We start from the raw sequence: 25,846 nt of genomic DNA, 5'->3' as shown, positions 1-25,846 counted from the left end.
GCACGGGACACCAGAGTGGCGGTGCACTCATGAATGTCTTTCTCCTATCCTGGAGTAACCGTATATGCCGAATCAATTAGGAAACAATTAATTAGGAAGAGATCCCATAATTAATTCCAAAGTATTGCAGATGACACTTTACCACAGTGACGGAAAACAATTATACCTGTAAATCAAAAGATAATCAATGAACATAAATAAACCAGGTGTGCAGAAGAAAATAAGCAAATCAACCAAAACCACACAAACATATCACTATGCAACAACATTGGGTGCAAGTCTGGATCTACAAGCTGGATTTTGAGATCCTATTTCCGTTACCCACAGCTTAACATACATAAGCTTCAGCATAAATGTGGTACTTTATGAACCAGCATAAACATGATATGAGCGAAGAATGACCTTTCTCAACAGACTCAATGAAATTGAGTAAGATGTAAAAACAATCCCATAACAGATAAGAAAGATCATAAAAATTCCAAGTTTTCCCATTAGTGTTTAAGAAAAGATGCCATGAAGAACATCAATTCTCAGTGCAGAGCGATTCTCACTAAAGTTTTGTACAATATTATTATTCATGATTACTTCCAAAGGAAAAGTTTTCAAGAACTGCAATATTGAATGAAAGCCAGTCGTATTATAAGAAAAATGTCTCAGAAGCAATAACCGACTAAAATTAGAATAAACCAGTCAAAACTCATCAGTGGCACAAAATTACCTAATCTGGTTGAAGTAACTATAAGAATTAGTAGATATTCTTCAGTTGAAATGGGGAAATAGAGACTTAAGTTGCATTGCAGACTTCAACATTAGGTGATACATAATCATCCAACAAATACACTATCATCTTCATGAATTGTGAAGGGAGTCCAGGACCAGAATACATAATCAGACCCATTCCAATATAAGACTTCATCAATGCACATTCAGTGCAAGAATTGAAACAGAAACTTCCCTGAAAACAAGAACGTGAGAATAACACATCATCAAGGAAGATTATTATGCAAGCCTGCCATACACCACCTTTCCAGCTTAGAATGCTCTAGATTCATAAAAACATTTAAAGAATATGCATGAGTAGAAATCTAACATATGCGCTTATACATAACAATAAGCGTAAATGGTATTATATGCATACATCTCTATTTTAAAAATAAATTCCTTCCACAGAGGTGTTATGTGGTTAAAATTTTGTGATAGAAGCAATGATAAAATATTCTACTGCATCAAGTGAAATAAAGGACATGTGGTGTAATTTGTTAGTACTCATGCAGAATCGCTAGGCCCTCAAACCAGCCACATAACCCAAAGGGATATGAAAAGGGGCAGTCGCCCACGGATACTCTACACTTTGAAAGAAGAGGCATGATTTTGGTGTTAAAAACAAATGTACAGACGTTTTACTATAAACCTATGTTCTGTCTTTACCCTTGCGCCCATTTGTAAGACCAACTTAGAGCCCAAGAGCCATCAGTTCTCTCTCATTCATCTAGGATAAGCAACGTATTTAAAGTTATCAAAAGCAGTTGCTGAAGGAGCTGCAATCTTCTAAGATTCATATAGCCGATCCCACTCAGTGACTTGGATTTTCCAAGTCTCCAACCGAGAAGTTTTCCTCCCTCAGGAAATTAAGGGAACACTACCTCAACCTACATGCTCCACTCACAAAGCTTCAACATACAAGTTTCAACAAAAGAAAATTCAAAGAACTTAGCGAAGAAGGCTTTGGTGTATTTAACACAATACATTGAAATGAAGGAAAGCTTATTTATTGATATCCCCGATAAGTTACAAATATGTACATATACATGAGTCAAAATAAACAAACATGAGGGAGTCTTCACAAAGGTTGCTTAGGAGAAGTCTCAGCAGTCAGTAGAGCGCCAGAAAGAGAAGGCACCGGAGGGGGATCATTCGGAGCCTCAGTACTGGACAAAACCCTAGAAGGAGGAGGCATCAGAGGTTGATCATTTGGAGCTTCATTACGCGGTACAGTCCCAGAAGACGAAGGTAATAAATGCCTTTGGAACAAACTCACCAATTTCTGATGATCAAGTAAAACCTGACCATCAGATTCCTTCATCTGGTCAAGCTTCCTCTTCATGTTTGTAGCATAGTCATGTGCGAGCCGGTGCAACTGTTTATTCTCATGCTTGAGCCCTCTAATCTCCTGTTTGAGACTCATCACTTCAGCCGCCAATGATTCAACTTGGCGGGTTCGAGCAAATAGGCGTTGGGCCATATTAGACACAGAACCTGCACACTGAACACTGAGAGCCAGAGAATCCTTAACAGCCAACTCATCAGACCGTTTGGAAAGTAGTCTGTTATCTTTGGGAGTGAGAAGGTTCCTGGCCACCACCGCAGCGGTCATATCATTATTCATCACGGAATCCCCAACGGTAAGAGGACCAGTAGGGGAGACGAAGGATGGGCGTCATATGTTGTCTGGAGAAGGCGTGGTTGCCTCTTCAACAAGGTTCAAGTCAAAACGACGGTCGGAGGGGCCAGACATTTTCAAAAGTGTTGAAGAGAGAAGAGGTCGGACAAATCAAGATCTTAGAAGTGCAAGAATGGAGCTTCTACTAGTAGAGATTCAAGTGTGCTTTGGAACTTAATGTCAGCCTCTATAAAAATCTGCACTCGACGAAGCTTCAGAAATCGAAGAGGCGCCTGCTCAGAAATCGAAGAGGCGTTTGCTTTCTCAAAAGCTGGGCTGCTCAGAGACCATGAGGGTCAATCTCAGAAATCGAAGAGGCGTTTGCTTTCTCAAAAGCTGGGCTGCTCAAAGACCACGAAGGCCGATCTCAGAAATCGAAGAGGCGCTTGCTTTCTCAAAAGCTGGGCTGCTCAGAGACCACGAGGGCCGATCTCAGAAGTCGAAGAGGCACCTACTTTTCTAGCCTTGTCAGCACCTGTCACACGCACACTCAGCTTTGCAGAAATTATGGGCATTCTATCGAAGACTTCTGGTGAAGTAGAAAGCACATGAATCTTACTGTTCAATCACCCACTTCCCACACGTAACATTAGCTCATGGGTACCACAGATAACTTTGCCAAAGTTCTCCGAAAAAGTTGAGACACGTGAAGCTTGCAGCTCCCACTACAACGCTCTGACCAAGAAGGGTAAAAGAATAGCAAAGAAACAGCACTAACAAAGTTTAGACATATAAATTTTGAAGGTCTAGCTACCATATTATTACCCACTAGATTTGATAGACTTGTTTTGACCCTCAAATTCTTCAGTCGGCCTTATACTCTGGAGGAAACCAGAAAACCCTCCAGCCCAGTTCAAGAATAAGCCTGTGGAAAGTTACTTCTTCAAAAGCAAAAGTATCCCATATCATCTCTTCTCATTTTTCTTCTCTTTATCCTTCATGTTGCCTGCAAGATAGGGAGAATGTGAACAATCAGCCGGAACTCGAAATCAAAGTTCTGATCTAGGACTGATTGCTTGGAGCTCTAATTGCTTACCTTGTTTGTCACCTCTTTCAACAGATCCCCTAGCTCGGCGACTTAGGGGACTCCTACTACATGGTTTGTATCGCGCTTGACCAAGCCTGAAACTACAAGTAAGCTTCAAGTGAAATTGATACATTACCTTGTGCATCTCCACCAGTTAAAGATACCACCCCTGGATGGAGGAAGAGTACTTCCGGAGGAAGAGTACTTCCAGAGGAGATGCCACATCTACCTATGAGACAGATAAGGCAAGTCAAGACGATACCACACTCTGGTACTTAGAGTTTCGTGACTACGAAATCATTCTCCCACAATATTTCCTAATGTCATTTGTACTAAATCATTCACTTGTACTCACTAAAGGAGAGTTTGAACCTATGTACTTGTGTAAACCCTTTACAATTAATGAGAACTCCTCTATTCCGTGGACGTAGCCAATCTGGGTGAACCACGTACATCTTGTGTTTGCTTTCCTATCTCTATCCATTTATATACTTATTCACACTAATGACCGGAGCAATCTAGCGAAGATCACAAAAAGCGATCGTTTTCGCTACCTAGGATCTGTCTTGCAAGAGAACGGAGAATTAGATGGAGATCTCAACCATAGAATACAAGCTGGATGGATGAAGTGTAAGAGTGCATCCGACGTGTTGTGTGACCGTCGTAGGCCACTGAAGCTCAAGGGAAAATTTTATAGGACGGCAATAAGGCCAACGATGTTGTATGACACAGAATGTTGGGCGGTGAAGCATCAACACGTACACAAAATGGGTGTAGCGGAGATGAGGATGCTTCGTGGGATGTGTGGGCACACGAGAAAGGATAAGATTGGGAATGAGGATATCCGAGGTAAAGTAGGAGTAGCCGAAATTGAAGGAAAGATGAGAGAAAATCGGTTACGATGGTTTGGACATGTGCAAAGAAGGCTTAGGGGTAGAGGTTCAGGGCCGAAGGGGTAGAGGAAGACCTAGGAAAATTTTGGAAAAGACCCTAAGAAAAGACTTAGAGTACTTGGATCTAACGGAGGACATGACACAAAACCAAGCGCAATGGCGTTCTAGGATTCATATAACCGACTCTACTTAGTGGGAAAAGGCTTTGTTGTTGTTGTTGTTGTTGATAGATAAGCAACCATATGCAGAGAAAAATGTAGCATTCCCTAAAGGACGACATATACCTCAATAACGACTTTTTAAGATCTGATTGCAAGAAACCTCGATGATAAGTATAAACTTCTGTCACTTTAGCATAAATAAAAACCAGACGTCCAATCTCAACCTCATCATTTTGAACACTCAGACGCGATTCTCTGTTATTAAGCCTTTACTCAATATTGTGTCCATTCCCCGGTGATTCCTATTCACATGAAACTACAACACTAACTCGAGTGATCAAACATCGCAAAGCTACACCTGACTTTCTGCAAATCAACACTATCTATGTGTCACTGATACTTGTGTGTGCTTGCTTACTAAAATACACATTTCACTACAACAACAATAATTTATCAAATTCTTTCGATATTACGCAAAGAATAATGCTAGGAGATCAAATTTTTTAAACTAAATTTGCAAACCAAATGATATGGTTGTAGATGATTAGATTATTAATTAAGTGTGAATTTACGTACTTGTTTCTTATTGGTGACCCATCATTTGGTTTTGGTCTCCTAGCATTATCTTTATGCAAATATCGCGCAAAATCACAACATCTGTAAATCTTTGCCAATCTCATTTTGGGCAGTGCAAAATGCACATATACATCCGCAATAAGAATTAATTCGTACCTTATCAGCATTTTCTTTCTCTTTCTCCGCGTTTTCCTTTTCAGCCCTCTGCTTCTCCAATTTCTCCCTCTACTTGTTCTTGACAAATAAAAAGAAAATTAACAAACCAGAATTTGATTCGATTGCAGAAAATCATTAAATCAAATATCAATTTTGATCCGAACAAAAGATAATAACATAAGTATTGATTCAATCTGATTGATTTAAATTAGTATTAATAAAAATTTTAAATTTAAAAAAAAAAGAAGAAAAAAAGAGAGAGCTGCGGTTGCGGCTGCGTACCTGGATGTAGACATTCTCGGCGGCGCGCTCCTCCTTGCTGGGGACTTTGCCTTTGCCTTTGCCTCCGCTTAAGTAGCGAGTGGGTCCCCGAGAGGACTCCATAGAGCGAGTGATCAACGCTCGAGTTAGCACTGCCAGGCTCTGACCAAATCTCATTGCCGCCGTCGCTTTGCTTTCTAGTTTGTCAGTTTGTTGCTACGGCTGATAGTAATGGAGCAACTTGTACGGTGCAGCTATATGGTTAACAACAAACGGAAATTTACACAAATAGCACCTGATCTTTTCTACTTTCTCCATTTACCTTTCGGACTCGACACGATTACACTTAATAACACTAATATGTATATAATACAATTATCATCTAGACGTAATTCATTTGAATATGTTTATTTAATACAGTCAAAATGATAATTTGCATTGGATATATGTAAATATTGTGGTCAAACCCTCAAATTTTTCCATACAGATCATGTGAATTTCTTAAGGTCAATATCGGGCAAGTAAAATGAAATTGAAAACACCAATAAAAAGCCTATCATTTTTCATTCTAAGAGTTGTTTTTGTCTAATTAGTTTAATTAATAACTTTAAAAAAAGGTATGTGAAAAATAAAAAATGATAGATCTGTTATGATGAGGCCTCCAACATCTGCAATCGGCATGAATTGAACAATATTTTGACCTGACAAGTTGGTTTGTGTATGTTAGATTATCAAACTTAACATTACTGTGAAGGGAAACTGAACGTAGATGGCATATTATCTATACACTAAAACCCAGTGGCAAAGTACTGGCACAGTGAAATTGCCCTCAATCAGCTTTCTTTGCCCGGTTGTTTTTCCGTCTTGGCACAGTGAAATTACGCATTTATCCACGTTGGCCACGCATCCATCATCGTCGGAACGTCTACTTTGACTGCAACTTGTTGATTTTTCCATCCGTTTCCAGTTCTTTTTCGAAAATGTCTGCTTTCGTTGCTCGCAACTCGCCTTCTGTCACTCTCAAACGCCGGGTAAGCTATCGACCACCCCTTCTCTACCTTCTTCTTCTTCTTTTTTCGCTTCTCCATGTGCAAATCTGATAGACGCCTACCACAATTGCTTCACCGGGTCCTCTCAGCATAAAATTAGAGCTCTTCTGGGATGTTGAGAAATTGGAGGTCTTCTGGGGTCAGATCCATTTTGATTTGGGGATCTAATGCGAAGAAAATGAAATAAAATTTGGGTTTTGGACTGATGTGGTGTTTGGTTTTATTTCCTGTTATAAGTGCTTACCACCTGTTTGAGAAAATGTATTAAACATTTTTTTGGGCCTTTTTAGATTATCTATATGTTTCGAATGTTTTTTGGTTTGTCATGTCTTGAAAGAGAGAGGATATGATATAAGGTAAGCCCCAATTCCACTGAAAGATTCAATTTAGTCAGCCTGGCTTTTTCTCTAGTTTGCCTTTTTGTCTACCTTCTTTAGTCAATGTCGCATTTCGAGTGCTTGGTTAGATCTCCTAATGGAGAAGATGTGGTGAATCAATCAGTATTAGCTAAGGAAAGCATTCGGGAAGAGAGGAAAGTGAAATAGACTATCTAAGGTAATAAATCTGAACATAGCAGTTGGCTCAAAAGTCACTGCTAATGAAAACGCTCGTTGTGGGTCATGGGTAAAACAATCGACTTAACTAGTTCTTGAATCTGTTTCAATAAAAACAAATTAGCATACGAAATTCAAATGTTTGGTATCTAAGAACAACCAGGGGCCTTACATCTCTTCAATGTAGCCTAGAAAGTTGAGCAAGGATGAGCTACAGACATTTATCCAGGGATTTCAAAGTTGAGCAAAAGGTTTTCATCTTAGAGGTTGAAGATAAGTCTTTTGGTGAAAGGATTCGAATAACTGAAAGAACTAGAATCAAAGGGTACCAAATTTCTTTCGATTTGGGTTGTGCTGCATGGCTCGTTGATCAGGTAAAGGAGGCAATAGTTAAAAGAGATCGAAATTTCTTCAGAAAATATGGAGGACATAACTACCAGTTTTGGGTCGAAAGATTTCATAACAAAAAACGGGGATTTCCTTGTTATTTCCAAATCAGAAAAGGAAGGTTTTGTCAGAAATATCTTCGTCCCTAAAGGTTTTAACTTTTTCGGATGGAGAAGTTTGGAGGACTTACTGTCTAAAATCCTTTGTGGGGGAAAGAGAGCGGGGGCTACTCAGAGGAAAGTGAAGACAGTCAGAAAAGAGTTTGTGAGCAGCCAAATGGGTGCAGGCCCTCAGGTTTCGTATAGGGACGTTGTCCTCGGAGGCAAGACAACGACAATAGTGGCACCTATTCGAAAAGCCAAAGAGGAAATATGGATGAAGAAAATATGGAATAAGAGAGACATTTCCAAGGAATCCTACAGTCGGGGGAGCGTAGTTGTTTGCGAGAGACAAGTGGTACATCAACCTTGGAGAGAGGTGGATGCCTCACTTCGAAATCTTCTGGGAATGGAAATAAGGCTCTAGCCCTTCCAATGCAACAAGGCGTTGTTTGTTTATCAGAATGAAGAGGAAGCATTAAAAATTGCTCAACTTGGAACTCTACCCATGAATAAGCTACCAGACGTGGTGCTGTCTGGATGGTGGGACAATATCAATTCAAATCATTGAAATGCGGTTAGTTATGGCGGATGGGTTGCTCTGGAAGGATTATCGCCACACCTTTGGACCAATAACTTTTTCCAGAAGGTTGGAGAGGCCTGCGGAGGTCTGGTAGAAATCGACCGAAGAACCGCTAACTTTGGTTTTCTACTTGAAGCAAAATTAAAATTGAAACCCAATGACACATGCTTTATTCCAGAGTTCGTTGATGTGGCAGATGGAGAATCAGTCTTCAGGGTTAAAATTCGTCAACTTTCGCCAGCAAAGAGACCTAATCTTTCAGCTGAAGAAGGTGGACTAACTAAATCACCATCTGGATATTTGAAGACGGATCTGAAGATATAGAGGATCATCAAAGCTATCCCTCCGGCGAAGGCAAATATGCAACAATCAATCCCCTCTCCGGGGACACGTGTCTATTTCCGGATTGGTGAGTTTGAATGCCCTGTCACTGTCGGATCTGACAGAAAGCAAGGTCTGAACAGGCTCTTGACAGAGGAAGCAAGGTTTGAGGAGTCTGCAACTCCTGACTTTACTTATTCTATAAGCAAGCACGGGACACCACTTCAAGCAGAAAGTCTGACAGAAACATCGAGCTTTACAGAAGAACCAGAAAGTGCAGATGCAACGGATTATTTTAAAAATTAAAAAAGGAAAGAAAGTCTCAGACAAATGTTCTTTTCGAAAAAAACCAAAGGCTTGGAAGTATGTGGGAAAGTAGGTGGCGGTGGTATCTCCATCGAATGAGCACAAAATTCTACAAGTGGGTATTATTTTAATAGATCAAAAAAGGAGGTTAGTCTTAAATGTAGAGAAAAAGCTTTGGTGGTGCGTGGGCCCCTGGTTGACAAGGATTTTTACCTAAGTGACTTTGTAAGGCTAGCGGGTCTTGACCCACAAAATAATTATGCTGGGTCATGTCTAGGCCCATTTATTCTAAACTTTGATGGGCTGAGATATCATTTTTAGTTAGGAAGGGAACTATCAAACAAGATCTTTTTGCACCCATCCCTATCGGCGAAACCAAAGATGTTGTTTTGGGTGCGCAACATGCCAAAGCTTACTACAGAGATTTTATCTCATCGACAACGGGCTAAGGAAGCTCATTTCGATGGTGATCCAAAAAGATCCCCCACTTGTTTCAAATTGAATTTCCTTAGGAGATTTGGTGAACCTGACAAACTTGGAAAAAGGCTGAAGCATTTTCTCCCACATGAATTCGGATCTTATTAGACTCCTTTTGAAAGGCCTAAAATGATGGAAATCCAATCTTCCAATCTCACCATCTTAGATTCTGTTTGTGAATTAGAGGAAGAAAATGAGAGTGACATTGATGAAAATCCAGTTCGGCCACCGGGCGGGTCGACAGAGGAGGAACCATCTGATCACTTGGATTCGTCTCATTTTTTCAGAAAGTGTTGAAGAAGAATACATGTCACAACCATCAGATTCAGATGAGGAGATTGGTGACTCTTCACAAGATGAAAAAGAACCATCCGATGTTTTTTATCGTTTCAACAGTGAGCTTCACAACCTCTTCACAGATACAAATTTGGAAACAAAGGCGATGTCGGAAGAGGCACCTAATCAAACGCATCATATGGTAGAATTAGAAGATGTGGAGCAGTCTAATTTCAAAGATACTGGAAAAAACAAGAAAATGTTAAAGTATAGTAGAAGGAAAAGGTCGGCTTGTGTATTAGTCAAACGTGAGGCACAAGATCAAACTTCCAAATTTTTGTCGAAGATGAAAGTTTCCTTGGTTCCTTTGAAAATGTCTTTATTCCATGAAATGAAGACTGGGAAAGTTAAAGTCAGCAAGATCGAGGGTGGAAGCAAGGGAGACAAGAAACTTCAAAGAGGTATTATCAGACTTAATGAAGATAATTAGCTGGAATGTTAGAGGATTGGGAAGTAGACAGAAGACACTGACATTGAAACAGTAGTTCTAACGTTTACAGCCCGATATCATTATATTACAAGAAACTAAGAAAACATCAATCGATAGGAGGCTTGTGGCTAGCGTGTGGGGAAACAGATTTAAAGAGTGGATTTTCGTCCCTGCACAAGGAAGTTCTGGGGGCATAGCAATAATTTGGAACACCAAACACATCTCAGTTACTGAATCTCAGGTTGGAGCTTTCTCTGTCTCCATAAAAATTAAGGCTCTCAACGGGTTGGAATGGTGGTTATCAGGTGTCTATGGTCCTTGTAAAAATAGAGAGCGTAAGGAGTTTTGGGAAGAAATGGCTGGCCTTTACGGCCTGTGCGAACCAAGATGGTGTGTAAGAGGAGATTTTAACATGGTGAGATTTGTAAACGAGAAATCAAATGGGGGAAGATTGACTACAAGCATGAGGAATTTTAATGATTTCATTCGAGAAACAATACTCAAGGATTTGGAAATGCTCAACGCTCAATTTTCATGGTCAAATTTCAGAGAAGAACCTGTGTGTCGGAGGCTAGACAGATTTCTGTTCTCTGTAGGTTGTGAAGAGATTTTTCAAGAGGTAAGACAAATGACTTTGGCAAGGGTCATTTCTGATAATTGCCCTATCCAGCTAGATTCCAACAAGGTGAAATGGGGGCCAAGTCCTTTTAGATTAAAAAACATGTGGCTACAACATCCAGATTTCAGGAACAAGTTCAACCTATGGTGGCAATCTGAGCAGGTGGAGGGATATGGGTTACAAGTTTCTGATCAAGTTAAAAGCCATAAAAAAAGTGCAAAGATGGAGTAAGGAAAGTTTCGGGGAAGTCAAGAAAGACTTTAAAGAAGCTGAGGCCAGCTTAGAGGAGTTAGATAGGAGAGAGAGGATGGAAGGGCTAGATGTTGATGCTAGAAGAAATAGGGAAGAACTACTTTTCCTTGTGGGAGATCTGGCTTACAAGGAAGAAGTGAAGTGGAGGCAAAGAAGTAAAGTGGAATGGGCAAAGGAAAGGGACGGTAATACTAAATTTTTCCATCGAGTTGCAAGTGGGAGAAAGAAAAGAAACTATATAGAAAGGTTGGAACCCGATGTCGGGGGAGTGATAGAGGATGCGAAAGAGATAGAAGAACATATCGTCAATTTCTTCAAGTCCCTGTTTAGTAGCAACGAAGAGGCATGTTGGGGCCTGGAAGGTATCAATTGGGCCCCAATAAGAAAATTTGAGGCAGATTGGCTTGAGAGGCCTTTTAAGGAAGCCGAAGTTCAAAGAACAGTTTTTTATTGTGGAAATGATAAATCGCCAAGACCGGATGGCTATTCTTTGCAAATGTTTCAGCATTGTTGGGATATCTTGAAGTCGGACATTATGAAGATTATGGAAGAGTTCTACGACACAGGGATAATAAATGCGATGACAAATGAAACTTTTATTTGTCTAATTCCGAAGAAGTCAGATTCTTTAAAAGTGACGGACTACAGGCCTATAAGTCTTGTTACTGGTTTGTATAAAATTATGGCGAAAACCTTGGCCTCAAGATTAAATGAGGTTTTGGGCAGCACAATTTCTCCAAATCAAGGAGCTTTTGTTAAGGATCGACAAATTTTGGATGCCGTCCTTATTGCAAATGAAGTGGTAGAAGAGGTCAGGCAGAAGAAAGAGGAGGGATTGGTGTTCAAAATAGATTTTGAAAAAGCGTATGATCATGTCGAGTGGAGATTTTTGGACGAAGTCTTACAAAGAAAAAGCTTTGGCAATAGATGGAGGAAATGGATGCAGGGATGCTTAAGTTCTGCAAATTTCTCCGTTTTGATCAACCGGAGGCCTAGGGGAAAATTTCAAGCTTCAAGAGGTTTGAGACAAGGTGACCCACTATCACCTTTTCTTTTTACCTTAGTAGTCGATGTCTTGAGTAGGTTAATGGAGAAGGCTCAAGAAAATCATCTCATCAAAGGTTTATGCATTGGCAAGAAAAGGTGGAAATTTCTCATCTTCAATTTGCAGATGACACCATTTTTTTCTTGGCGGAAGATGAGGAGTTTGGTCTATTAGAGGTGCTCAACTTATTATGTTCTGTTTCAGGGTTGAAAATCAACAAAGCTAAGTGTTATTTGGCTGAAATAAACTCAGATTGTGAGAAATTAAATAGGTTGGCAGATTCTTGGGGTTGTGAGGTGGGTAGCTGGCCTATAAAGTATTTGGGACTCCCTCTTGGGGGTAGGCCAAGAGCACTTAAGTTTTGGGATCCAGTGGTAGAAAAGATGGAAAAAAGACATCAAAGCTGGAAAAAGGCCTTCTTATCCAGATGAGGTAGATTAACTCTGATTCAATCTGTTTTGGGAAGCTTGCCGATCTACTACATGTCTTTGTTCAAAATTCCTTGCGGGGTGATTGGACGCCTAGAAAAACTAATGAAAGGTTTTTTATGGGAAGGTGTGGAGGAAGGAAAGAAAAACCACCTGGTAAAATAGGAGATAGTTATTAAAAGTAAAGAGGAATGAGGGTTAGGGGTGGGGAATTTGAGGAATCGAAACGAAGCATTACTTGCTAAGTGGTTGTGGAGATTCCCAAATGAACCTTATTCTCTCTGGCATAAGGTGATAAGAAGCAAGTATGGGCTACAGAATAACGGATGGAACGCATTTCCTCCGATGAAGGGTTCAAGCCGTAGCCCATGGAAAGATATTTCGAGTAGTTCCCAATTGTTTCTTCATTGCTGTAAGTTTGAGGTGGGCAACGGGGAGAGGGTGAGGTTTTGGGATGATGGGTGGTTAGAAGAAGGACCATTGAAAGAGCAATTTCCTAGATTATTCTTGCTATCGAGGATGCACAATCAGAACATTTCAAGTTTTGCGGATTTTTCTACCAATTCTTTAAGTTGGAATTTTGATTTTAAGAGAAATTTGAATGAGGTGGAGATAGAAGAGGCAGCTAGACTATTACAGAAAGTGGAAGAGGTTCACTTATCTCAATCAAGAACAAATAACAGAAGGTAGAAACTGGAAGCATCAGGATTGTTCACATGCAAATCCTATTGTTCCTTCTTGAGTAACAATGGGATTATGCAATATTTTCGACCCTATTCACATATTTGGAAATCAAAAGTTCCTTCGAAGGTCAAAATTCTTGTCTGGCTGGTGGCCAAAGGGAAGCTCAACACTTGTGACCAAATTCAAAGGAGAAGCCATTTTATCTGCTTATCCCCACATTGGTGCAGTTTGTGCAAAGATAAGGAGGAAAATGTAAACCACACTTTTCTCCAATGTTCTTACACGATTCAACTGTGGTGGAAATTGTTTCATGAGGTTAGAGCTAGTTGGGTCATTCCAACGGGTTGCTTCGAGCTTATAAGCACCAAGTTTCAAGCCCTAGGAATTGGGAGGAAAGCTAAAGCTTTGTGGGGTTGTCTACAAGGAGAGGACCGATGAAAATGGTGAAAGGTATAGAAAAGCGAAGCAAGAGGCGAAGAAAGCTGTCAGATAAGCTAAGTTAGCGGCTTACGACGATATGTATAAACGACTAGATACCAAAGAAGGAGAGTTGGATATCTATAAACTATCTAGAGCAAGGGAAAAGAAGACAAGGGACCTAAACCAAGTGAGGTGCATCAAGGATGAGGATGGAAAAGTTCTTGCTACAGAGAACGCGGTTAAAGACAGATGGAGAGGTTATTTTCATAATCTCTTCAATGAAGGACATGAAATGAGTGCTTCTTTAGGGGAGTTGAGTAACTCAGAAGAGTGTAGAAACTACTCTTTTTATCGTCGAATCCGGAAGGAAGAAGTGGTTGTAGCTTTGAAGAAAATGAAGCTAAAAAAAGCAATAGGCCCAGACGATATACCAATCGAAGTGTGGAAACTTTTGGGAGAGACAGGTATAACATGGCTCACTGACCTTTTCAATAGGATTTTGAAAACGAAGAAGATGCCAAATTAGTGGCAAACGAGCACTTTGGTGCCTATCTACAAGAATAAGGGCGACGTACAAAATTGCATGAACTATAGGGGTATTAAGCTAATGAGTCATACAATGAAGCTCTGGGAGAGAGTCATTGAGCATAGATTGAGGCAAGAGACACGGGTTTCGGACAACCAATTCGGGTTCATGCCAGGGCGCTCAACCATGGAGGCAATCTATCTCTTACGAAGATTGATGGAAAGATATAGAGATGGGAAAAAAGATTTACACATGGTCTTTATAGATTTGGAAAAAGCGTATGATAGGGTCCCAAGAGACATTCTTTGGAGGATTTTAGAGAAGAAAGGAGTACGAGTAGCATATATCCAAGCTATAAAGGATATGTATGAAGGAGCAAAGATTGCCGTAAGAACTCATGAAGGACAAACCGAAAGCTTTCCCATAACTGTAGGATTACATCAAGGCTCATCCTTAAGTCCTTACCTTTTTGCGTTGGTAATGGATGAGTTAATAGGACATATTCAAGATGATATTCCTTGGTGTATGCTTTTCGCAGACGATATAGTGTTGATAGATGAAACTCAGGAAGGGGTAAATGCAAAGCTTAACCTTTGGAGAAAAGTGTTGGAATCTAAAGGTCTTCGCCTAAGCCGATCAAAGACAGAATATATGGAGTGCAAGTTCAGTGCAAATGGAGGCCAAAACGAGTTAGGGGTGAGGATCGGAGATCAAGAAATACCAAAGAGCGACCGTTTTCGTTACCTAGGATCTATCTTGCAAAAGAACGGAGAATTAGATGGAGATCTCAACCATAGAATACAAGCTGGATGGATGAAGTGGAAGAGTGCATCCGGCGTGTTATGTGACCGCCGTATGCCACTGAAGCTCAAGGGAAAATTTTATAGGACGGCAATAAGGCCGACGATGCTGTATGGCACAGAATGTTGGGCGGTGAAACATCAACACGTACACAAAATGGGTGTAGCGGAGATGAGGATGCTTCGTTGGATGTGTGGGCACACGAGAAAGGATAAGATTAGGAATGAGGATATCCGGGGTAAAGTAGGAGTAGCCGAAATTGAAGGAAAGATGAGAGAAAATTGGTTACGGTGGTTTGGACATGTGCAAAGAAGGCCTACTGACGCTCCGATTAGAAGATGCGACTATGGGACAGAGGTTCAGGGCCGAAGGGGTAGAGGAAGACCTAGGAAAACTTTGAAAGAGACTCTAAGAAAAGACTTAGAATACTTGGATCTAACGAAGGACATGACACAGGATCGAGCACAATGGCGTTCTAAGATTCATATAGCCGATCCCACTCAGTGACTTGGATTTTCCAAGTCTCCAACCAAGAAGTTTTCCTCACTCGGAAAATTAAGGGAACACTACCCCAACCTACATGCTCCACTCAGAAAGCTTCAACATACAAGCTTCAACAAAAGAAAATTCAAAGAACTTAGCGAAGAAGGCTTTGGTGTATCTAACACAATACGTTGAAATGAAGGAAAGCTTATTTATTGATATCCCCGATAAGCTACAAATATGTACATATACATGAGTCAAAATAAACACACAAGAGGGAGCCTTCACAAAGGTTGCTTAGGAGAAGTCTCAGCAGTCGGTAGAGCCCCAGAAAGAGAAGGCACCGGAGGGGGATCATTTGGAGCCTCAGTACTGGACAGAACCCTAGAAGGAGGAGGCATCAGAGGTTGATCATTTGGAGCTTCATTACGCGGTACAGCCCCAGAAGACGAAGGCAATAAATGCCTTTGGAACAAACCCACAAATCTCTGATGATCAAGTAAAACCTGACCATCAGTTTCCTTCATCTGGTCAAGCTTCCTCTTCATGTTTGTAGCATAGTCATGTGCGAGCCGGTGCAACTGTTTATTCTCATGCTTGAGCCCTCTAATCTCCTGTTTGAGACTCATCACTTCAGCCGCCAATGATTCAACTTGGCGGGTTTGAGCAAATAGGCGTTGTACCATATTAGACACAGAACCTGCACACTGAACACTGAGAGCCAGTGAATCCTTAACAGCTAACTCATCAGACCGTTTGGAAAGTAGTCTGTTATCTTTGGGAGTGAGAAGGTTCCTGGCCACCACCGCAGCGGTCATATCATTCTTCATCACGGAATCCCCAACGGTAAGAGGACCAGTAGGGGAGACGAAGGATGGGCGCCATATGTTGTCTGGAGAAGGCGGGGCTGCCTCTTCAACAAGGTTCAAGTCAAAACGACGGTCAGAGGGGCCAGACATTTTCAAAGGTGTTGAAGAGAGAAGAGGTCGGACAAATCAAGATCTTAGAAGTGCAAGAATGAAGCTTCTACTGGTGGAGATTCAAGTGTGCTTTGGAACTTAATGCCAGCCCCTATAAAAATCTGCACTCGACGGAGCTTCAGAAATCGAAGAGGTGCCTGCTCAGAAATCGAAGAGGCGTTTGCTTTCTCAAAAGCTGGGCTGCTTAGAGATCACGAGGGTTGATCTCAGAAATCGAAGAGGCGTTTGCTTTCTCAAAAGTTGGGCTGCTCAAAGACCTCGAAGGCTGATCTCAGAAATCGAAGAGGCGCTCGCTTTCTCAAAAGCTGGGCTCCCCAGAGACCACGAGGGCCGATCTCAGAAATCGAAGAGGCACCTACTTTTCCAGCCTTGTCAGCACCTGTCACACGCACACTCAGCTTTGCGGAAATTATGGGCATTCTGTCGAAGACTTCTGGGGAAGTAGAAAACACATGAATCTTACTGTTCAATCACACACTTCCCACACGCAACAATAGCTCATGGGTACCACAGATAACTTTGCCAAAGTTCTCTGCCAAAGTTGAGCACGTGAAGCTTGCAGCTCCCACTACATCGCTCTGACCAAGAAGGGTAAAAGAATAGCAAAGAAACAGCACTAACAAAGTTTAGACCCATAAAATTTGAAGGTCTAGCTACCATATTATTACCCACAAGGGTAAAGGAACAATACCACTACTGGATAATTGGAAAGTCCCTGTGTGTCAACCTCTGTGCTTCGTGGCAAGGTAGACTAGCAAACATGCCCAACCTTTACTCACATTCGAGAAAACACTCCCAATAAGATTGCTTGCTCCAAAATCGAAGAGGCACCGTCCTCCGAATCTCGAGAGCCAGACTCCCAACATGACTACTTTCTTAAAAATCGAAGAGAGGGTAAAGGAACAGTACCATTGCTGGATAATTGGAAAGTCCCTGTGTGTCAACCTCTGTGCTTCGTGGCAAGGTAGACTAGCAAACATGCCCAACCTTTACTCACATTCGAGAAAACACTCCCAACAAGATTGCTTGCTCCAAAATCGAAGAGGCACCGCCCTCCGAATCTCGAGAGCCAGACTCCAAACATGATTACTTTCTCAAAAATCGAAGAGACACTGCTCTCCGAATCTCGAGAGCCAGACCCCCAGCATGATTGCTTTCTCAAAAATCGATGAGGCATCGTTCTCCGAATCAATCGAAGAGGCGCTCGCTTTCTCAAAAGCTGGGCTGCTCAGAGACCACGAGGGCCGATCTCAGAAATCGAAGAGGCACCTACTTTTCTAGCCTTGTCAGCACCTGTCACACGCACACTCAGCTTTGCAGAAATTATGGGCATTCTGTCGAAGACTTCTGGTGAAGTAGAAAGCACATGAATCTTACTGTTCAATCACCCACTTCCCACACGCAACAATAGCTCATGGGTACCACAGATAACTTTGCCAAAGTTCTCTGCCAAAGTTGAGCACGTGAAGCTTGCAGCTCCCACTACATCGCTCTGACCAAGAAAGGTAAAAAAATAGCAAAGAAACAGTACTAACAAAGTTTAGACACATAAATTTTGAAGGTCTAGCTACCATATTATTACCCACAAGGGTAAAGGAACAGTACCACTGCTGGATAATTGGAAAGTCCCTGTTTGTCAACCTCTGTGCTTCGTGGCAAGGTAGACTAGCAAACATGCTCAACCTTTACTCACATTCGAGAAAACACTCTCAACAAGATTGCTTGCTCCAAAATCGAAGAGACACCGTCCTCCGAATCTCGAGAGCCAGACTCCCAACATGACTACTTTCTCAAAATCGAAGAGAGGGTAAAGGAACAGTACCATTGCTGGATAATTGGAAAGTCCCTGTGTGTCAACCTTTGTGCTTCGTGGCAAGGTAGACTAGCAAACATGCCAAACCTTTACTCACATTCGAGACAACACTCCCAACAAGATTGCTTGCTCCAAAATCGAAGAGGCACAGCCCTTCGAATCTCGAGAGCCAGACTCCTAACATGATTACTTTCTCAAAAATCGAAGAGACACTGCTCTCCGAATCTCGAGAGCCAGACCCCCAGCATGATTGCTTTCTCAAAAATCGAAGAGGCATCGTTCTCCGAATCTCGAGAGCCAGATACCACAGACCACTTTTTCAAAGTGCTCTGACAGAGTTAAAACATGTGAAACTGGCAGCTCCCACTACCGTGCTATGACCAAGCAGGGTAAAGGAATAGCATTACTACTTGTTAGGGAGACTCCTATATATGTTGACCTCCATCCCCAACAGACAGGCAAACCTGCAAAAATGCTCAACCCTTCATCATATCTGAGAGGGCACTCTCAACGAAGCCTTTCGAAATATTCAGCTTTCTTTCCCCCCGATAATACCTCTGCAAACAAGCTATACTAGAGCAAGAATATCTCATATCATCAGGGTTAAAAGCAAGAGTATCCCATATCATGCTTTTTCCCTGTCTTTTCCTTTGGCCTTGTTTTTACCTGCAAGACAAGGAGAAAAAGAGCAATCAGTCAGCACTTGGAATCAAGCTTCCAGCCAGGAACTGACTGCCTGGAACCCCTTACCTGATTACTTACCTGGCATTGCTCTCGAGTACTCATCTTCAACATCTTATGTTTCCAGGGAAGATTCCGCATCTGCTTGAGTAACAGATAAGGCAAGTGCGAAGGATACAAGGAAGCATGTGGAGACAAGCGTAACAGCACACGTGCCGATACATCCATTACTCTGTCAAAAGCAAAAGTATCCCATATCAGCAGGGTGGAACGTACTCTAGATTTGATGGACTTGTTTTGACCCTCAAATTCTTCAGTCGGCCTTATACTCTGGAGGAAACCAGAAAACCCTCCAGCTCAGTTCAAGAATAAGCCTGTGGAAAGTTACTTCTTCAAAAGCAAAAGTATCTCATATCATCTCTTCTCATTTTTCTTCTCTTTATCCTTCATGCTGCTACAAGATGGGGAGAAGGTGAACAATCAGTCGGAGCTCTAATTGCTTACCTTGTCTGTCACCTCTTTCAGCAGACCCCCTAGCTCGGCGACTTGGGGGACTCCTACTACATGGTTTGTATCGCGCTTGACCAAGCCTGAAACTACAAGTAAGCTTCAAGTGAAATTGATACATTACCTTGTGCATCTCCACCAGTTAAAGATACCACCCCTGGATGGAGGAAGAGTACTTCCAGAGAAGATGCCACATCTACCTATGAGACAGATAAGGCAAGTCAAGACGACACCACACTCCGATACTTAGAAGTTTCGTGATTACGAGATCATTCTCCCACAATATTTCCTAATGTCATTTGTACTAAATCATTCACTTGTACTCACTAAAGGAGAGCTTGAACCTATGTACTTGTGTAAACCCTTCACAATTAATGAGAACTCTTCTATTCCGTGGACGTAGCCAATCTGGGTGAACCACGTACATCTTGTGTTTGCTTTCCTATCTCTATCCATTTATATACTTATCCACACTAATGACCGGAGCAATCTAGCGAAGATCACAAAAAGCGACCGTTTTCGCTACCTAGGATCTATCTTGCAAGAGAACGGAGAATTAGATGGAGATCTCAACCATAGAATACGAGCTGGATGGATGAAGTGTAAGAATGCATCCGGCGTGTTGTGTGACCGTCGTAGGCCACTGAAGCTCAAGGGAAAATTTTATAGGACGGCAATAAGGCCAGCGATGTTGTATGGCACAGAATGTTGGGCGGTGAAGCATCAACACGTACACATAATGGGTGTAGCGGAGATGAGGATGCTTCGTGGGATGTGTGGGCACACGAGAAAGGATAAGATTGGGAATGAGGATATCCGAGGTAAAGTAGGAGTAGCCGAAATTGTAGGAAAGATGAGAGAAAATCGGCTCCGGTGATTTGGACATGTGCAAAGAAGGCCGAATGACGCTCCGGTTCGAAGATGTGACTACGGGACAGAGGTTCAGGGCCGAAGGGGTAGAGGAAGATCTAGGAAAACTTTGGAAGAGACTCTAAGAAAAGACTTAGAGTACTTGGATCTAACGGAGGACATGATACAAAACCGAGCGTAATGGCGTTCTAGGATTCATATAGCCGACCCCACTTAGTGGGAAAAGGCTTTGTTGTTGTTGTTGTTGTATACGGGTGTGGGGGTAGAACTTTGTGGAAGAGTAAAATATTGGGCAGCCCTATGGGCTTCAGTCTCAAATGATTTTAATAATTACTCTCTTTCTCAATTACTATGGGATTTGTTAGCAGCAGTAAAGTGAGTTAGGTCTATCTATTGTTGCTGTAGCCAAATCCTATTGAGAGTTTTTCTTGTTTCTTGTATATGGTGGATTTCTTATCCACTTCAGTGTATTTCTCTTTTCTTTTATAAAATGTTTGTTTCTTCTAAAAATAAAAATAAAAATCTGAACATAGCATATAAAACCTCTTGAATTCAGGTTGTCTTCTTTTTCCTTTTATCTTTCTATTTATATTGGAATTGGTTACTTTTTTTCTTCCCCAGATTAGAGATTTTAATCCTCTGCACTTCAAATTTGAAGCACGATTTATTACAGAGTATACAATTCCCTGCTGACTATGAGGTTTGTTATTTGTTTATTTCTTTGTTCCACTTCTTTAGTTAAGGGTTCTTTTTTATTTCACTTAACTTTGATTTTTGAAACGGTCCCTGCTGTTGCAAATGAAGATTTTTCAAGAGGGTTTTGCCTTTCAGAAGAGTTACTTTAAGGGATAAAAATGAGTGTTCCAAAGAAAGCTAGGAGTTCCGGTGATGAAATTAAACTTATCTTCTTGGTAAGGAGTGATCTTCATTTTTTTGGTTTTTAAGATGATAAAAAATGATTTGTTTTCTTATTTGGTCTTTTGCCAAGGGATTGAGTTGCTTTTATGACGGAGACATTTCATAAGAGGATGAGACTTTCCATGTAAGATAGAGATGATACAAAACTATAAATCGATGTCTTAGTATCTAATTAGGTTTAGTTTGTGAAATCCTGTCCTTGAATTTCATTGTTTAAAATTACGTATTTTGTATTTTGTATTCTTATTCGTAGTTTTGACGCGTTTGTATATGTGGCGTATAATTTTTTTCAATAAGTAAAATGATGAAAATGCCCTTAATGGACTAAACGGGATTCTTCGTGAACGTATTTGATCCTTTTGTGATTTTTAAGATTTCTTTACATATTTGGATAGAACTCGTCCATTCGAGCACGTGGGCGCAAACGGAATATAATTAAGAATTATATCAAATGAGTTATTAACGATTAAAGTCAGAGACATTTTTATAAATTTAACCATCATTTAGAAGGCTTTAGAAATACTGAACCAATATGATGGCGCCATGTGTATGGCTGAGATTGGGGAGAAGGGAAGAGAAATGAGGGATGAGGCTTGACCAATCAGAAAGGAGAGTAGGGAGAGAAAGGAGAGAAGTGAGGAAGCACACAACCGGACCTTTGTTTCCCCTTGACCTATACACCACGACCCGACCCGGTTTTTTTTCTTCCGTCCGACGTCCATTCGAGGTGATTTTGGTGTCTTTGGAAAGATCTCGGCTAGCTCAACATCCTTGTGGTATTATATTTCTCAATTTCTAACCCAATTTTACAAACCGTAGCCATAAAGTCCACGGTTTTTCGACGGTTTTCTCCTTTTCTCGGTGATTTCGACAACAATTTCCGTCAACCACAATCACCAATAGGCTCCCCTCAACCTTAGGAACAAAGTCCAATCAGTGGTGGAGGCGTAGGAGCGCATATGAAGGTCGAATCAAAGCACACCCATTTCTAGGGTTTTCGACGGTCCAAGGGCGATTTCAGGCATTTCTCGGCCGAAGTGGACTTCGACCCAGGTATGAAAATTGCTTCCCTCATTGAGATCTACATGCCTGTAAAATTTGGTAATTTTTTAAGTTAGGTGAAATTTTCTGGTGGGTCGGGCGGCCGGCTGCCGCGTGCGGCGGCACGTGGGCCAAGACCCCACCTGCCCTGCCTTGGATGATTTGGATGCTCTGATTCCATATTTGACCTCTGACTGAAAAAATTCCGTCGTTTGAGACTCTCCAACTAATGACGCCACTTGTATGATCACTTGTAGGCATGTTGGAGCAGCAAGCAACCTATATTGTTGAATGGGTGCACTGACAAGGTGATGATACCCTGACCTATAAAATAATGTCATGTGTATAAAATTTGCACATCAGTTTTATTGAACCAAAACTTTACGGTGCCGGTGCCTTGACCAACTTACCTAATCTTCTCCGACATATTGATATTGGATTGGGCATATGCATATCCATCCAAATACTAATAGTTTGTTCATCTTAAAAACAAATCCATGAGCATTAGTATGACCTCAAAAGTGCAGAAAACTCTCATTTCTTCCTTTTTACTTAATCTTACTCTTCATCTCCAAAGTGCATGGAGAAACCCAAAATACCTGCAAAGAATTCAAGTGTGGGGATAAAGGCCCAACTCTAGATCATTGGTCTCTAGCGAATGTTCTTGTGCAACGGAAAGATTTGTACGTGAAAATAAAAGTGATTTATCTTAAAAACTCAAAAACCAGGAAAATAAATTTCTGATTCGGGCGTCCCTGGAAATATTTACTCCAAGTTTAATTTGCAGGTGCATCCCTGGAATCATTAGTTGTATTACTACTTGTTGTATTAAGTTGGAATTGAAGAATGCTTCTATTTCTTATATTTACACAAATGAAAACAGCTATTATATATACATACAATGATAGCACGCATGCAATAATTAAATATAAAAACCAATGGGCATCCTTGCTGCCCATGATGTAACTGACACGCCCATGATGTGCATCCACCATGTGCAATCCCTTGCTGACAAGGATTTTGGTATCCACATGCAACTGTCCAAACTGTCCAGAATGTGCATCCACATGCTACATTCCTGCTGTCCACTTTGTACAGATTGGGTGATTTCTTTTCCTTTAACACTCCCCCTCAAGTTGGAGCATGAATGTCAATGACGCCCAACTTGCCTAGATGTGTATGAAAAATAGGAGCGCGAAGTGGCTTGGTAAACAAGTCTACAACTTGTTCTCCTGTTCTGACATAGGAAGTTTTAATTTCTCCCTTTTCGATCCTCTCACGAACAGTGTGGCAATTGATCTTAATATGCTTTGTGCGTTCGTGATACACAGGGTTTGCAACTATGTGTAAAGCCGCTTGGTTATCACAAAATAACCTTGCCGGTTGGGAATGCTTAACACGTAAATCTGCCAGTAAATATCGCAGCCAACTTAATTCATAAGTAACTGCAGCCATAGATCGATACTCTGCTTCAGCAGAGGAACGGGCTACTGTAACTTGCTTCTTGCTTTTCCAAGACACCAGTGACTTTCCAAGGAAGATACAATAATCAGTAACTGATCAACGGGTAATGGGGCAACGTGCCCAATCTGCATCACAGTAACCAATTAAATTCAATTCACTTTGGGAAGAGAACATCAAGCCTTGTCCATGGGCTCTTTTGAGGTATCGAAGAAGTCGATACGCTGCATCGAGATGGTGTCGTTGTAGATCTTGCATGAACTGACTTAACGTGTTGACAGTGTATGCTATCTTTGGTCTTGTGATGGTCAAATAAATTAATTTTCCAACCAAGCGCCTATACCTCGCAGGTTCATGTAGTGAAGTGCTACCTGCAGGAATTAAGACCAAATCGGCCTCCATTGGGACCTTCGTGGGTTTGGCGCCAAGAAGGCTAGCCTCCTCCAATATGTCCAATGTATATTTTCGTTGACAGATTGTGACTCTAGCTTTCGATTGTGCGACCTCAACTCCAAGGAAATATTTTAGAGGTCCAAGATCTTTAATTCGAAATTGGTTGTTAAGGAATGCCTTTAGATTCTTGATTTCTGCCTCATTATTGCCTATAATCACCATGTCGTCAACATATAATAATACAATAGTGAATGAAGTACCTTTGACTTGAGTGAACAGAGAATAATCTGCCTTGGATTGACAGAAACCAATGGTACATATTGCTTTAGAGAATTCTCGAAACCAACTTCTGGATGCCTGTTTAAGATCATATAGAGATTTGTGAAGTCGACATACGACATTTTCCCCATGTCGATGACAACCCGGAGGTGGCAACATGTACACCGCCTCATGAAGTTCGCCATGCAAAAAGGCATTTTGGACGTCCATTTGATGTAAGGGCCAATTGCGAATAGCAGCCACAGTCAAGAGGCAACGCACGGTGATGAGTTTGGCTACTGGTGCAAAAGCCTCCTTGTAGTCGATACCTTCACGTTGGGTGAAACCTTTGGCAACGAAACGTGCTTTGTAGCGTTCAAGAATGCCATCAGATTGGTACTTTGGTTTGAAAACCCATTTGCAGCCGATGGGTTGTTGGCCAGGGGGAAGAAGAACAAAACTCCAAGTATTATTTTCTTCTAGAGTTGTGAGTTCGGCCTGCATCGCTGCAACCCAGTGGGGATTTTGACAAGCCTGCTCGTAGGTATTTGGCTCCACCAAGTGTGAAATATGAGAAACAAAGCGTTGATACCCAAGAGATAAGCAGGAATAGGAAACATATCGATGCAGTGGATATCGCATGCTGGACATGGACTGAGAGAGGGCATCTCAGAACGTGAGCAAGGTGGAATGATGAGCCACGTAATCTTTGAAGTGAGCAGGTGGTTTGGTGGGACGAGTGGAGTGACGAAGTGAGATTGGGTGAGGAGTTGGTGGTGCAGGTGGCGGAGAAGAGGAAGAACAGGTAGTGACAGGTTCTTGTGACATGTCGATGGTGGCAGGTACCATTGGAAGGCTTGAGGAAGGTGTCATGGTGGCAGATTCATGTGGGTTGTCGATGGTGGTAGGTGCTATGGTGTCAATGGTGACAGGTTCATATGGTGAATCAAGCACCGTTTGAAGTAGGCTTGGTGAGGAGTCGATGTCTTGTGTTGGATGAATAATGGGAGCAACATGTGAGTCGGTTTGGTCTCTAGGTGATGATAAGGTGTAAGGGAAGATGTGCTCATGGAAGATTACATCTCGTGAGGTAAAAAAATTTTGTGTGCTAGATCATATACCTTATAACCCTTTTGGCCAAGAGGATAACCAAGGAAAACACAACGACGAGCACGGACATCAAACTTATGGGTGGGTGTCATATTGGTGACATAGCTGAGGCATCCAAAAACACGTAGGTGGGTATAAGTTGGTGGTGTGTTATGCAAAAGTTCGTATGGTGACTTATGGGAGAGCAAGGGTGTAGGTAGACGATTGATGAGATAACAAGTAGTCTGAATACTTTATCCCCAAAATTGTAAAGGTAAGTGTGAACACGGAAAATTCCTGAAACGAAAGAGACAAGAAACGACGTGCACAAACAAATATTTGTATTTGATGATTTTGGGTTACAATCTCTCTCTATTTTGATCCTCTGATTCGATCTCCGTAAGGTGTTGATTGGTGGGTGTTTCGTTGATCCAAGGGCCGTCGAGGCTTGATCTTGGATGAACAGTTGGAAGTTTCTTCAAAGGGTCGTGGGCTTGATCTTTGAATGTGGGTTTGAGCGGA

At 41.5% G+C, this 25,846-nt stretch overlaps 1 protein-coding gene across 13 annotated transcripts; it reads right to left on the bottom strand.

Annotated features, from left to right (window-relative positions):
* Nucleotides 1–36: 36 nt before the first annotated feature.
* LOC103407355 (uncharacterized) lies at nucleotides 37–5,830 on the bottom strand. Of its 13 annotated transcripts, none has more exons than XR_003769055.1 (4): nucleotides 5,536–5,830; nucleotides 5,254–5,331; nucleotides 4,645–4,887; nucleotides 654–1,042 (listed from the first exon to the last, which is right to left on the bottom strand). XR_003769055.1 is itself a non-coding variant. In XM_070817780.1 (3 exons), the coding sequence occupies exons 1-3, from the start codon at nucleotides 5,689–5,691 to the stop codon at nucleotides 161–163; spliced, it is 231 nt and encodes a 76-aa protein (XP_070673881.1). In that variant the 5' UTR covers nucleotides 5,692–5,825; the 3' UTR covers nucleotides 37–160. The 13 variants fall into 13 exon arrangements, 3 of the variants coding, with proteins under 3 accessions (XP_070673881.1, XP_070673879.1, XP_070673880.1); XR_011578489.1 differs by having other exon boundaries at nucleotides 654–1,009; XR_011578486.1 differs by having other exon boundaries at nucleotides 5,254–5,322; nucleotides 5,536–5,825.
* Nucleotides 5,831–25,846: the final 20,016 nt, after the last annotated feature.

The sequence above is a fragment of the Malus domestica genome, chromosome 02 (genome assembly GCF_042453785.1).
Source record: "Malus domestica chromosome 02, GDT2T_hap1".
In the NCBI taxonomy this organism is placed as follows: domain Eukaryota; kingdom Viridiplantae; phylum Streptophyta; class Magnoliopsida; order Rosales; family Rosaceae; genus Malus; species Malus domestica.
The sequence above is the reverse complement of the archived record's forward strand: the minus strand, read 5'-3'. Positions and strand labels throughout refer to the sequence as shown.